The sequence below is a fragment of the Anopheles moucheti genome, chromosome 2 (assembly GCF_943734755.1).
Source record: "Anopheles moucheti chromosome 2, idAnoMoucSN_F20_07, whole genome shotgun sequence".
Lineage (NCBI taxonomy): Eukaryota > Metazoa > Arthropoda > Insecta > Diptera > Culicidae > Anopheles > Anopheles moucheti.
Window position 1 is genome coordinate 100,444,534 of NC_069140.1, and position 12,913 is coordinate 100,457,446.

Genomic DNA, 12,913 nt, shown 5'->3' on the forward strand with positions numbered 1-12,913 from the left:
TATTCCTCTACATATGGCAAGCCGACCTTTTCCTTGCATAGAAAGCCTGTTGGTTCGATACATTTTATCAACTACGTTTCTCATCTGTTCACACCCATGATTCGAGATCATATTCTCGCATACTTTTTGCAAAATGATGGCTATAGTTAAGAAATACTTTTTGCAGTTTGCAAATATTTCGTTTAGTTGGACTACCACCGTGCGATCAGCTGACAATTATGCAAGTTTCTTTTGTATGAGAAAAAAAACATAACAACATAAACACCCTGCTAAACCAAACTTTGTGCATTCTACAGTTGCAAAACTAACGTATCTTTCGCGTATAGTAGTGGTTATCTCTCGCAAATACAGCATATAAAACAGAGCCAGGATTTTTCAACCGAAATAACGATTTTTCGTGACCCTTTTCCCAAGCAGCTGTAAACCTTTTAAACCGGGTAGAGCCAAGAATCCTGGAATGAGGCGAGTCTGGAAGCTATTGTTCGGACGATATCTACTGGTAACAAATACGGTTAGTTCCGGTGTGTTGATGTTGGCCGGCGATGTGGCGGCACAAGAAATTGAAAGCAGGCTGGAAAACAAACAAAAGTCCACAGTCCAAAAGTCGTCGGGGTACGATATGCAGCGGATGTGTAAGTAATTAATGATTGCCTTGTTGAGAGCATAGAGTAACGATTTGTCCTTTCCCGCTACAGTCAATATGACATTGGTTGGGCTGTCCCAAGGTCCATTGCATCATTATCTGTACAAATGGATGGATGTATTACTTCCCGGTGCTTCGGTTCGAACGGTGTTCAAAAAAATCGCCATCGACCAATTTGCAATATCTCCCATCTTCATCATTACGTACCTCTACAGTGCCGGTTTACTGGAAGGTTCAACCGTGACTGAATGTACCACCGAATTGCAGCAGAAGTACTGGACTATCTATACAGCAGACTGGCTCGTGTGGCCTCCGACGCAATTCATAAACTTCTACTTAATCAGTCCAAAATACCGTGTGCTGTATATCAATGCAATTACCATGTTGTATAATGTGTTTCTTTGCTACATCAAGCATAATGACGATCTCGTTACGCAGCTAACGGGGAAAGCACGCAAACAGGGCGAACCTTCGGATGCCTCATCGTGATATTGACAATTGAATCTTTAGTTCGAAAATCTAACAAACAACCACACTCCGATGTTTATGGTTAGCGAAAGTTTCACTTTTGTTTTGTATTTTTAACGGACTTCGATTACTATTCTTCGTTGGTTCGCGATAGTGTACTTAATACTTTCTGTTGTATTTTGAAACATTTGTTATTCTATAAGCACCCGCCTAGTCTCCCATCGTTTGTTGAATAGTTACTAGTTAATTACTGATTTGTCGTTTAAAGATGGAAGCTGCTGGATAATATATTATTGCTTTACCAGGGTTGTGCCCGACTAAACCGAAATCTATACGTAGCTGAATATGATGTGTACTCCGTGTTTATATATTTTAGACGTCTAACTCTGTACAATATCCGAAGCAGATAGCTGCTTACAGCACGTAACTATGGCAGAATAAACCTAAAGTCTTCAACTCGTCAATTTCACTACATTCCATCCATCGTGATTTGAGCAAAATGCTGCTGCTTTTCAGAAGCTTCACAACCAACGCTTGATAAACGCAAACGAATTGTACACCAGACTCTGGCCGATTTAGTTGTAAAAGATTAACCTGTTAACTAGGTGCTGTGTGCGTGCGTTCATTCGATCACTTTAGCACCGTACGAATCCCATTGCGCTATCGAAGTCATGTTAACGAAGCCCCAGTGCCACCTTTGTCGCGGATTGGCAAGATCGCACGGATTCACAAATATTTCGCGATTGTCCTGGTTCATGTCGAGGCAACGATTATTTTTACCTTGCTTGAGCATTTGCGACTCGGGATCGTACCGCCACAGCTGATTACCCTGTCCACCATGACAGTGGTAAAGTAGAATTTTTGCATTCGGAACGCTCTCCGACACGTCCCAACAAAGTTCGCCAAACTTGATGCGCAAATCCCGATGCCAGGACAGCTGGAAATACTGATTAGGCTGTGGCTGTACCCTATCTTTAGCGCATGAATACAGACCAATCGTTTGCTTTTCGCCATGGTTCAGCGTATCAACGCAAAGCCCCGGACTGGCCACACTCTGTATGGCACCGTTTGCAAAGTCTGGTGGCTCTATTGGCGGGTACTTTTCGACCAGATCGAACGCCACATGTGTCATGAACCATTTGAACGGTTTACACTGCAGCTTCTCACGGATCGCCAGCTGCCGCGAGATGTCTCCCACGTCCGTGTTTTCGTACTTCTTCCGATCGCGCATGTACAGATATTCCTTGTACTCGTCCATCCATACTTCGGCCACACGTTTGTAGTTGCGCGTCAGGAAGTCTTTCTTGCGCGGGTTACCAAACGGTGCGTACCCACGGTAGATATGACCAACGCGCGAGCATGGTGCGTCGTACATCTTGCCACCGCATTGCCACACCTTGAAGCTTAGCTCGTACTGCTCACCGCCCCAGATGTCTAAACCTTCGTCGTAGCCTCCAATTTCCCAGAAAAACTTAGCACTGATCGCAAACAGTCCACCCGCCATTACCGGACTTTCGAACGGTTCGGTGGGATTTTGCAAATCCTTGGGCAACAGAGGCAGCCGTTTATAAAAGAACTTCCAATCGAAAGCACCGCGGGCACCTTCGTCCTGTGCCCGATACTCGAACGTGTCCCAATCGACAACATCGATGAACGGGCATACACAGGTACGATAATCGATGGCAATCGGTTCCAGCAACGGAGGCAACCAGTTCACGTTCGCTTCCGTGTGCGAATCCAGGAAGATGAGCACATCGGCCGTAGCAATTTTGGCACCAGCCAGCCGGGCAGCTATCAGCCCCGACCGTTCCGGTAATCTGACGATCTTCACTTTAGGCATATTCTCCGAAACGTAATCATCTAGCTGCTGCTTCAGGAAATCCTTCGTGCTACAGTCATCCACAAGGATGATTTCAGCAATGAGTTCCGGAGGTGACCGAAGCAACACACTCGACGCGGTCCGTAGCAGCGTACTCCAGTGTTCATTGTAGAATGGTACGACAACACTTACGGTCGGAAGTTCGTCGAGGTATTGTTTCTTCCGACAACCGCGATGGCGTATGTCGGGCAGCGATCGATTCAGTGAAATTTTATCACTCAGCACTGCGTTGAACCCATTCTTCTTGAACAGCTTATCTTTCAGGTCGACCTCGCTTTTGTCCAAATGGCCTGCCTTGCCTTGCTCTCCGATGCCGCTCCGTTTGGCTTCCTCATGGATAAGATCGTAGTTGTGCCAGTCGATCCGCTTTTGATGCACATTCTTCGGAGGTTCATTGAAAAACGATCCTTCTTTTGCGTGCGGCACTTTCTGCACGAGTGCCTCCGGGCCAAACACACCGTTCAGTGGTGCTTTGCCATCCTCACTGAACGACCGGATGATAAGCGTGAGAAACAACAACACTCCACCTGAAACAAACGCGTATTTCACCAGTGTACGGACGTTTCTCCTCATCACCAGACTTGCACCTGGAAGCAAAAGAATACACAATCCTAGATATAGATTGCCTTCGAAACGAATGCCAGCTACGCACCTATGTGTGCTACCCGTAATCGCTGTCAATGATACCGTCTTCCCGCGGTGATGAGCTGGCAAAGGCAATACTGGTATGCTGTAACGCACTCAAACACTATGCACAAGAAATAGAACGCTTTCAGCAAGCGATAGGAAATCGATTCTTTGCAAACACTTCCCTACGGTGCATTCTGTGTACCATCTCCTGCCGTTCTGGTATACTTTCACGATGCCTTTCACTGGCCAACAACCGCCGGGGTACGATAAAAACAAACCCGAAAAAGAAACTTCAAACCGGTATAACGGGACTTGTTCTCATCATACGCATCTCATCACTATTCCCTGAAATATAATTTGTTCTCTTTCCTGTGCAAGAATGCCAGCCAGGTCCCGAGATTCGATAGCTAAAATGCAGCTGAATCCATCTGAATTCTAATCGTAAAACACCCACTCTGGTACTAGATGATCATGTTGTTTACTTCGTAGCTGATTGCAACAAGTGGTTTGCGTCATTAGTTTGGATTATTCTTTTTACAAGCTGCAACTTTATTTGACATTCCGGCAAATTGTTTTATTTGCGGAGCGGATAGATGCGTCAGATAGATATATTTCACGAACCCGTTAACCGTAGCGGGGAATTATATGCAAATGAGCACGATGGATGAATTGAATTAAATTAAAGATATTAACCATAAGCATATGGCCACTGTCCAAAACTGTTTCGTGACAAAACTGCAAAGGAGGCAAGTGGCCTTAAGCAAGGGATTATTGAAACATCGTCATTCAATTTTAATGCTGTATTTGTACGAAGCTAATCCTCAGGCACAAAATCAGTATCAATGAGGCATCACTGAGAGACAATAAACTTTTGGAAGAATAGAACTATACGACACGCGACTCGAATATGGAAAATTGGGTGACTTTCTTTTACGAGGGGAATCCGATCCTGGCATATGTTGTGGACAAAAACTTCGTTGGTTTCCGGCTCTTCAACGGAACGGATCCGAGAATCGAACAGGCGATGGAAAACCATGGGAAGATTATCGAGACAAACCCCAAAATGATGATGACGCTGCCAATAAATGCTCATCTACCCAGGGGTAATGTACAGATAGGTGTCGTACTTTTGAAGCCGCCTAATTGAGGTTAAGATACATACTACGGTGCTAGCTGACCTGCCGAGAGGCACGAAGCTGGCTTTATATAGTTCCGGTACACAAATACGCTGTAGCAAGAAAAAGGAACCTCTGGCCATAACACGAAACCCTCTTTTTGCTAAATCAGCGAAAGGAAAATGATCAGCGACGCTACCAATAAATGCTCATCTACCCAGGGGTAATGTACAGATAGGTGTCGTACTTTTAAAGCCGCCTAATTGAGGTTAAGATACATACTACGGTGCTAGCTGACCTGCCGACTTGCCGACCTGCCGAGAGGCATGAAGCTGGCATTATATAGTTCCGGTACACAAATACGCTGTAGCAAGAAAAAGGAACCTCTGGCCATAACACGAAACCCTCTTTTTGCTAAATCAGCGAAAGGAAAATGATCAGCGACGCTACCAATAAATGCTCATCTACCCAGGGGTAATGTACAGATAGGTGTCGTACTTTTAAAGCCGCCCAATTGAGGTTAAGATACATACTACGGTGCTAGCTGACCTGCCGACCTGCCGACCTGCCGAGAGGCACGAAGCTGGCTTTATATAGTTCCGGTACACAAATACGCTGTAGCAAGAAAAAGGAACCTCTGGCCATAAGACGAAACCCTCTTTTTGCTACGTACGAAAGGAAAATGATCAGGACTTTTGGACTCGCATGTGTGGAAGGACAATGGGACTGTATGATAAACTCCTACAGCGAATCAGACTCCTCAGGTTCCGGTGGGCTGGTCATGTCATCGAACGACCGAGCTTGCACAGTCCTTTTAAATCGTTCAGGTGTGGTAGGTCCAAATTGGGTTGGGGTAGAAGGATAGCGATGTCGTGCCTGTCAGTTGAGATATCGGATTAGTTAACTAGAGGCGTTCGTCGCCCGTAACGGATACAGAGGATTCCTGCAGCAGGCCAAAGTCATGAAGCGCTTGTATAGCCGGATAATTAAAAATTTCATTCCACTCTCAACGCTGATTCTCGTCGTCGTGTTGGTTTTATTTTTATGTAAAATGTGTAACAAAATAATTGAAATACTTTAATCCATAAGATTGCTTAACAAATATTCATCCCTTGATACGCCAGCAAATCGTTTACACTTTTCTTGTAATCGTGGCACCCTTGAACATGGCGCTCGGTAGAAATCACCGTCGTCGATGGTTACAACCCTGTAGCGTACGCCTCGTCCAATCCTCTTCAACTGGAACTTATCTGTCTCCATACCCTTATTGAAGCTACATTTTTGTCAAAACATTAAGTATACCGTACTTCACACATTTACTCTTTTAAAACATAATTGCCATTTGTCGTATATAAAGCACGACCGGGTAGTGGCATTTTATCTAAATGTGCATATCCAGCAGAATGTCATTTGTCATGGCAGTTAACATTTTTAATACGTTGCGAATAGAATAATCAGTTATCGAAAAAGCATATGAACAGGTTTAGCAAAAGCTTGCGTAGCATTGTAAAGTTATACAAAATAGTATACATTATAGGCTACCATTGTCTTACAGCGTTACAACGTAGAGAAGTACGAAACACTACCAAACAGAAAATTTTGAGAACGGTTCGCTTTACAGGGATATGAGAAATTTCCTGAACATAAAGCACAAATATAAATACATATAAAAGAAAACTATTCACTAATGAAACAAAAAAGCCCGCTATTGGATGCTGATTTAGGTTAAACGAACAGCAGAGTTGAAGCAGCAGAAGCGTTACATACAGGGATCTCACACAGTTTGTCAAGCGAATTCTTAGGCAGTTCAGTAGCGGGTATGGTTGCGACCTCGAGGTATCTGGAAGTTAATAAAAAAAACATAATTAATATCGATCAGGTTTCGGGTTACCCAGCAAACAAGTATACCTACGTTTTGGATTTGTACTTTTCCTGAATAGCCTGCTGTTGCATCGTCGCCGCATCGATATGCGTTTTATTTAAGTCCAATATAATATCTTTCATTTCATGCAGCGTGTATCCCGTGTTGTTCTCTAGCATCTTCGACCACATCGGCAAATCGAGTGCGTGTCTTGCCAATGCCAATGCTCCAGCAGCTATCTTTGACGGCCTATACGTCAGATATGGGTCTGCTTCCAGTAGCGACAGCTCACAAAGATACTATAGATTGTATGCAAAAAAGGGTTTGGTGAATCACAGTGTCTTTGGCCAACAGAAAGCTGCCTAATATTTACCATCGCTAGGTATTTGACCTTATCCGGCACGTCATTCATTACGCAGTAGCTGTTAATAAACACCAATGATGTAGGCACGGTCAAGTCGAACGATAGCACCTTTAGCATCAATTGTTCCATGCGCAGGACTTGTGTCTTGGTGTACGTGTCGTCTGTGATGTAAACGAACTCGCTCACATCCGGTGGGTAGATTTCCTCGTATTTGCTGCAATTAGAACGAACGATCGTGCGTAAATGAATGCAAAGAGCACGACATCTCCACTGTCTATATGGTGCGTGAATGCTTACGCTGCGATGAACATAGCAGCTGTACCGACCAGCTGCAGCTTGGCACGCACTACCGACATGAAGCTAAGAAACCGATCAATGTACGAGACGGCCAAGGCGAGCGTTTCTCCTTGCAGTTTATATTCGTCCGAAACTTCCACCAACCAGTCGACAAGAATCGTACGCATTGAGTAGGTTATGTCCGTCTGCTTCAACATATAGCCCGGCTTTGGACGATTCCGCTTTTCAGCCTCCTTCAGGTATACAAGAATGTCTTCCTGATACTCTTCGACCTCGAAGAAACGTTCGCGATCGTTCCTAGGGACAGGTCCTTGGTCAACGACGATCAGGCTTGCCGATTTGTCTACGGACATGGGGGAATAGGTTTCCGCCACCGACATGGGCGTTTCGAGCAGTTCCACGTGTTTCAACTCCTGCAAAGGAGCACTAAGGATACCAAAAATCAAATCTTGTTTCCTAATGTCCATACCAATGTTACTTACCGTTTCTCGTGCACCATATCACTTTTCTTGGGATTGCACATTTCGGGCAAATTTTCCTTAGTTTCATCGTATATTTCAAACCCTTTAAATGCTTCAACTGGTGCGGATGGCTTTTTTTGAACCTTAGGCTGTAAACTTTGCTTCGCTTCGACCGCATTCTCGTTTCCTGCCTGGACCGGCTTTGGCAATGGGCCGGCACGTTGATTTTTAAGCTTTGCATCCTTACCCTAAGCGCATATGATTATCGTAGGTTAATTTCACCAATATCCGGGATAGACATCAACCTCAGCCAAAACTTACCGTCTTTTCCACATTCTTTCCGACGTTATTTTGCACATTATCCAGCACGCTAAACATAGTACGTTGTTGCTGTTGCTGGTTGCCAATGGATGGTAAAAGCACATTTTTCCCAGCAGCTGCCGGAACGACGTTTGTCGAACCAAGGATCACATTTTTCTTACCACCTGCTAGGGCCTGAAGGACCCGATTTTCCTTTTCCATATCTTCATGAACACGGAACGCCGCCATTTGTTACAAAATATTCGTATCCCTTTTTCTCGTTAGTTTATGCGCGAAAACTTTGTGCTTCCTTGCCTTTAGTGCAGCAGGTAAATGGTTGATAAGTGTGCGCGTCAAAGGCTGCTTCGTTCTGAAGCGCAGGGAAGGCTTTGTTATATGTGTGTATGTGTGTGTCGTAAGCAACTTTTTACGCACTTTTTCTCATGGAATATTCGCTTATGGCTTAAATCATACTATTAGTAGGCAGTGAAGCTGTACATGCCGTGTGTATTCATTAGGTAAAATCTGACCCAAGCCTAATGAAACAATGACAAAAAAGCGTTAATTCGTGCGTGTGGGCATGCGGTACGATGCGGCGCTTGGCTTGGATAGTGCGCGTCTTTAAGCGATATGCGCTGTATTAATGGATGGTTTTATTTCATCCAATTATGTACGCAAACTACACACAATACCACACAGAGATACAAATCACTTTAGGCGCAACATTAAGACGCGAATAAGACGAACGGACACACAAATCAAACAAGTACTACGGACGAGCGCTATCACGAACCGAGCGCTTCCTTTTTCAAACAGGGAAGAAAATGGAGGCAAACGAATTAAACAGCTGTCGGCAACGGTTTTCGGTCGAACCCTATGGAAGGGTTGGTAACCCACAGTCAACTACTGTGACGTCACATTGAAGCATAGTGGTCGACGACGGGCAAAGTCAAAACATTTTTGAAATTTTACTTTCTGTTCAAATCTCTTATTTGCACATTAAAGTGTTGTTCAGCTTTGAATTAAAATCATAATTAATTTTGTTATATTCCAATAGTTCAATCACATTCAATCGATCAACAGTAAAACAGAGAAGGCTGAAGACGTTGCAAGATAAAATTCAAATAATGTTTGAAAACGTAGCTCGGGCGTGAAACTCTGCTGTGCTATTTTTACTATACTTTTACTATTTTCTCTATTTTTACTATACCTCTAGCCGAAGCTCTAATTTGTAAAAGAAATTGTTATAAGAAAATCGGATTGCCAAATAGGCTTTAAACTTCGGCAATCGTGTCCCGGTGTCGTTATTAGTGCGTGGCCGCTGTCACGAGCTTTTTTCATGACAGCGAATGGGTGCGCGCGTGTGTGCGAGTGTGTGGGAAAGTTTAGGGTGATTTCTTAAGAATTTCTTGCAATCACGACTATCGCAGTTTAGGAGTGACTATTCCTATCGCGTGAAGTCATTTTAATGCTGTTGTGATCGTTTCGGGATATAGTTTTTGGTTTTGTATGTTTAAGTTATTTGAACGGGATAAGTTTCTGAGTCATCGGCGCTCCTGCAGCAGATCTTATGTACTTTGCAAAACTCGCACCTCCGATGGAAGCATTCTTGTTGCAGTGAAACAATAAACAGTTTGAGCAACCTTCATTTTTGAGGTAAGATGCAAATTTATGTAAATATTCTTTATTTAGTATAAGCACGAATCGTTAAAGTTGTTTTAAGCTATAACTATGAGTAGAATAATGTTTGGAAAAAAACTATGCTCCCGAGCAAATGTTGGTCCTGACAAATCTCTGTCCTCTGCGAGTTTGCGTGAATATGTGCCATTTAATCGGTTTATTTCACGGCACCTATCGCTATCTCGGCATAGTTGCTGTGGAGCCGAATCTGTATCTATCCCGCGGTGGTATTATGTGGATTGAACCAAGATTTGTGATCATGTGATTGTTCGTGCGTAAAGATAAATGTCCACCACTGTGTGGATCCGGAACCCGTGTCGCTTATCGCCTGCACACGAAACAACAATGTTATATATAATCGATTCTCTGTTACCGTAGCTGACCTCATACCGAAACCCATTTGATCGGCTATTTTGGATATCTGAAAATCAACATAGCATTACATCTGTGCTTTTCTTACTTAACAGATTATCATCGTTCTTCGTTGAGCAAGGTGCAATCGTGTGGGCAAGTCTTTCCCCAAAGTGTAAACATTCCATCGTCGACCCGAGCCAGAGGCCGTAGGGCAATTGATTGACCCGCACACATGGCGTAACGCACATACCACAGTCGTCCATGTCATCAGTCTTTAATTCAATTCTAGCCTGAACACACAGGAGAACTGGACAACTTACTCTTGCGTAACGATAACCAAAAATTAAAGGGATTCCGAGACGCGCAACACACGACGCTGGCGGTCAATTTGAAGCGTACGTTGACCAATCGAAATCGGTCGTAATCAACAGCATCGAATGCAAGAATCTCGACTCGGGATGCAGTGTTTCGGTACCGGTTGTTCATTGCCTCTGCTGAGATTGTCACTGTCGTGGTATGCGTCATCGTGTGTTATCAGAAAGCCTACGTTCGGAAAGTTTACGATAGTCTCAGCTGCTCACTAGCAGCTAACTCAGTGATTGTACGAATGCGGCCAAGTTAAACGCTGTGTTGGGTCCAGTGACTAACTAGCAGTTGAAAGATAGACCGTGCAGAGGTCATTAAAGCATCATACGAACGGTTCATGCTGTAGCCGAAACCAACTTATAGCCGCGAGTTCTCGAAGAAAAGTAAGAGCGCATCATTGTGCAAACTGTGCCGTGCCGTGCGTTTACCTGTGTGCGCATGTAAACAGTGGCAGCGTTTATAGCGAACGAGACGGCACAGAACAAACCAATCATGAAACAATGTCGCCAACGATGATAACCATCATATACTCCTTGGCTATCGCTATCCTGATATTTTGGTGCGGAAAATGGATCATTCATCTGACGGCCATCACTTACGGGAAGATAAAACTCCACAAGAAAGCTTCCCAGCAACCACGAGAGACGCCATATCCCTCGGTTTCGATTCTGAAACCACTAATGGGAGTCGACCCCAATTTGCAGAGCAATTTGGAAACGTTTTTCCTCATGGATTATCCGGTGTATGAGCTGCTGTTCTGCGTCGAATCCCAGGACGATCCAGCGATCGAGGTAGTGAATCGGTTACGTGATAAGTATCCCAGCATTGAGGCGGAGCTGCTCGTTGGTGGCTCGAACGTGGGAGTGAATCCAAAGATAAATAATCTCTACCCGGGATATGTGCAGGCTCGGTACGAGCTAATAATGATTTCCGACGCGGGCATTCGCATGAAGAGCGACACACTCACCGATATGGTAAACCATATGACGGAGAAGGTGGGCCTGGTACATCAGATGCCATTCGTGTGCGACCGGGAAGGTTTTGCTGCCGCGTTTGAGAAGATCTACTTCGGTACGGTGCAGTCGCGGATTTACCTGTGCGCCGATCTGCTCGGTATAAACTGTCACACGGGGATGTCGTGCTTAATGCGGAAGGATGTGCTAGAACAGCTGGGCGGTGTGCAAGCGTTTGGATGCTATCTGGCAGAAGATTTCTTTCTCGCCAAAGCGTTCCACGACCATAACTGGAAGCTAACGATCAGCAGCCAACCAGCGTGGCAGAACTCGGGAATATGTGATATTAGCAGCTTTCAGGCACGGCTCACTCGATGGGCCAAACTAAGGGTGGCCATGGTGCCGACGACCATTTTCCTGGAACCGATGTCCGAGTGCATCATCGTAGGTTTGTTCGCGTGCGGTGCCGTCAAAGTACTTTTCCGATGGAATCCACTCGTATTTTTCCTCATTCATACGCTCGTGTGGTTCCTGTCCGATTGGGTTCTGCTGTCGATAATCCAGAATGGGGCATTACCTTTCAACAAGTTCACCTTCTTCGTTGGGTGGGCTTTACGTGAGGTTAGTGGCCCTTACCTGTTCTTCAACGCCTTGTGGAATCCGGCGATCAGATGGCGAACTCGCGTGTATAAGCTAGCCTGGGGCGGTGTTGCGTACGAACTTACATCTCAAATTAAATCATAACTTCAGTTTACGTACCGTGTAGCAATGGCAGCAAAATTACCGATTTCTCATGATCAATCGCATCTGTCGCTTCATTCGAACAAAATTCCGTTGGGAATAAATCTTGCAAAGATGTATTTTTGGTTAATTTTTTCAAACAAAGCACATATGCCCACAGATATTACGATCATCCCAAAACGATAGCAAATGGATGAATTGTCTCGCTGCATATCCTAATTACGTTTTGTTTAGTTTGATATGCTTTTTCCATCCCGTTTTCTCTAACATTAGTTGGCTTATGTAAGTGCGACAACAACTCGGTTTGCAAAACAAAACAGTTAATGGGCACGCAAATCGGACTGTTGTTAAAAGCTCGGGTGGCTAGTTGATGAAGAAAGCCTTTAAATTTTACGTCTAAATTTGGCGTTATTATTCGCTGCTCCAGATACACGTTCCCACGAACAGCATGAAACCTTAAACGTGTCGAGAGTTTTTCTTTATAAAACTGTTTAATGTACATACTATTTATAAACCTTGCGATGACTATTAATTAAGCTAGAACCCACTTTGGATAAAAGAGAAAAAAACAAAAACACGAAGGATGGATGTAACAATGAAAAATAAACAGTGAAACGTGTGAATGCAATCGATTGTGTAAGCCATGTGTAATGTGTGTGAAAGAAAGTTGCGGCGGTTTGGATCAGAAAACTAGAGTTGTTAGTTACTACAGGTTATATTAGGGCATCCGTTTATCAAAAGGAAGTCGTATATAAGGGTAGAATTAGGAAATCCACAAATGATCTTGGACCCATTAGTTCA

General features: G+C 44.2%; 4 protein-coding genes across 4 annotated transcripts; 2 read left to right on the plus strand and 2 right to left on the minus strand.

The window, feature by feature from the left end:
• The first annotated feature begins 263 nt into the window (after positions 1-263).
• Positions 264-1,455, plus strand: LOC128297410 (mpv17-like protein 2). The gene is made up of 2 exons (XM_053033041.1): positions 264-632; positions 696-1,455. The coding sequence occupies exons 1-2, from the start codon at positions 458-460 to the stop codon at positions 1,130-1,132; spliced, it is 612 nt and encodes a 203-aa protein (XP_052889001.1). The 5' UTR covers positions 264-457; the 3' UTR covers positions 1,133-1,455.
• Positions 1,456-1,574: 119 nt separating this feature from the next.
• LOC128297409 (N-acetylgalactosaminyltransferase 6) lies at positions 1,575-4,326 on the minus strand. Its single transcript, XM_053033040.1, has 2 exons — positions 3,643-4,326; positions 1,575-3,577 (listed from the first exon to the last, which is right to left on the minus strand). Exon 2 carries the CDS (start codon positions 3,561-3,563, stop codon positions 1,734-1,736), a length of 1,830 nt encoding a protein of 609 aa, XP_052889000.1. The 5' UTR covers positions 3,564-3,577; positions 3,643-4,326; the 3' UTR covers positions 1,575-1,733.
• A 1,422-nt stretch (positions 4,327-5,748) lies between these two features.
• Positions 5,749-8,826, minus strand: LOC128306652 (G2/mitotic-specific cyclin-A). Its single transcript, XM_053044228.1, has 6 exons — positions 8,040-8,826; positions 7,740-7,966; positions 7,258-7,683; positions 6,970-7,174; positions 6,648-6,895; positions 5,749-6,575 (listed from the first exon to the last, which is right to left on the minus strand). The coding sequence occupies exons 1-6, from the start codon at positions 8,265-8,267 to the stop codon at positions 6,461-6,463; spliced, it is 1,449 nt and encodes a 482-aa protein (XP_052900188.1). The 5' UTR covers positions 8,268-8,826; the 3' UTR covers positions 5,749-6,460.
• Positions 8,827-9,401: 575 nt separating this feature from the next.
• Positions 9,402-12,685, plus strand: LOC128309807 (ceramide glucosyltransferase). The gene is made up of 2 exons (XM_053046282.1): positions 9,402-9,674; positions 10,166-12,685. Exon 2 carries the CDS (start codon positions 10,919-10,921, stop codon positions 12,113-12,115), a length of 1,197 nt encoding a protein of 398 aa, XP_052902242.1. The 5' UTR covers positions 9,402-9,674; positions 10,166-10,918; the 3' UTR covers positions 12,116-12,685.
• Positions 12,686-12,913: the final 228 nt, after the last annotated feature.

What these genes read in the sequence shown, in the direction of transcription:
- LOC128297410 (XM_053033041.1), top strand. Translation starts at nt 458, where the DNA reads ATGAGGCGAGTCTGGAAGCTATTGTTCGGACGATATCTACTGGTAACA. An exon ending in GTACGATATGCAGCGGATGT is followed by an intron (nt 633 to 695) that starts GTAAGTAATTAA and finishes TTCCCGCTACAG; the next exon opens with TCAATATGACATTGGTTGGG.
- LOC128306652 (XM_053044228.1), bottom strand. Translation starts at nt 8,267, where the DNA reads ATGGCGGCGTTCCGTGTTCATGAAGATATGGAAAAGGAAAATCGGGTC. An exon ending in GCTGCTATGTTCATCGCAGC is followed by an intron (nt 7,175 to 7,257) that starts GTAAGCATTCAC and finishes TTCTAATTGCAG; the next exon opens with CAAATACGAGGAAATCTACC. An exon ending in AGGTCAAATACCTAGCGATG is followed by an intron (nt 6,896 to 6,969) that starts GTAAATATTAGG and finishes TACAATCTATAG; the next exon opens with TATCTTTGTGAGCTGTCGCT.
- LOC128309807 (XM_053046282.1), top strand. Translation starts at nt 10,919, where the DNA reads ATGTCGCCAACGATGATAACCATCATATACTCCTTGGCTATCGCTATC.
- LOC128297409 (XM_053033040.1), bottom strand. Translation starts at nt 3,563, where the DNA reads ATGAGGAGAAACGTCCGTACACTGGTGAAATACGCGTTTGTTTCAGGT.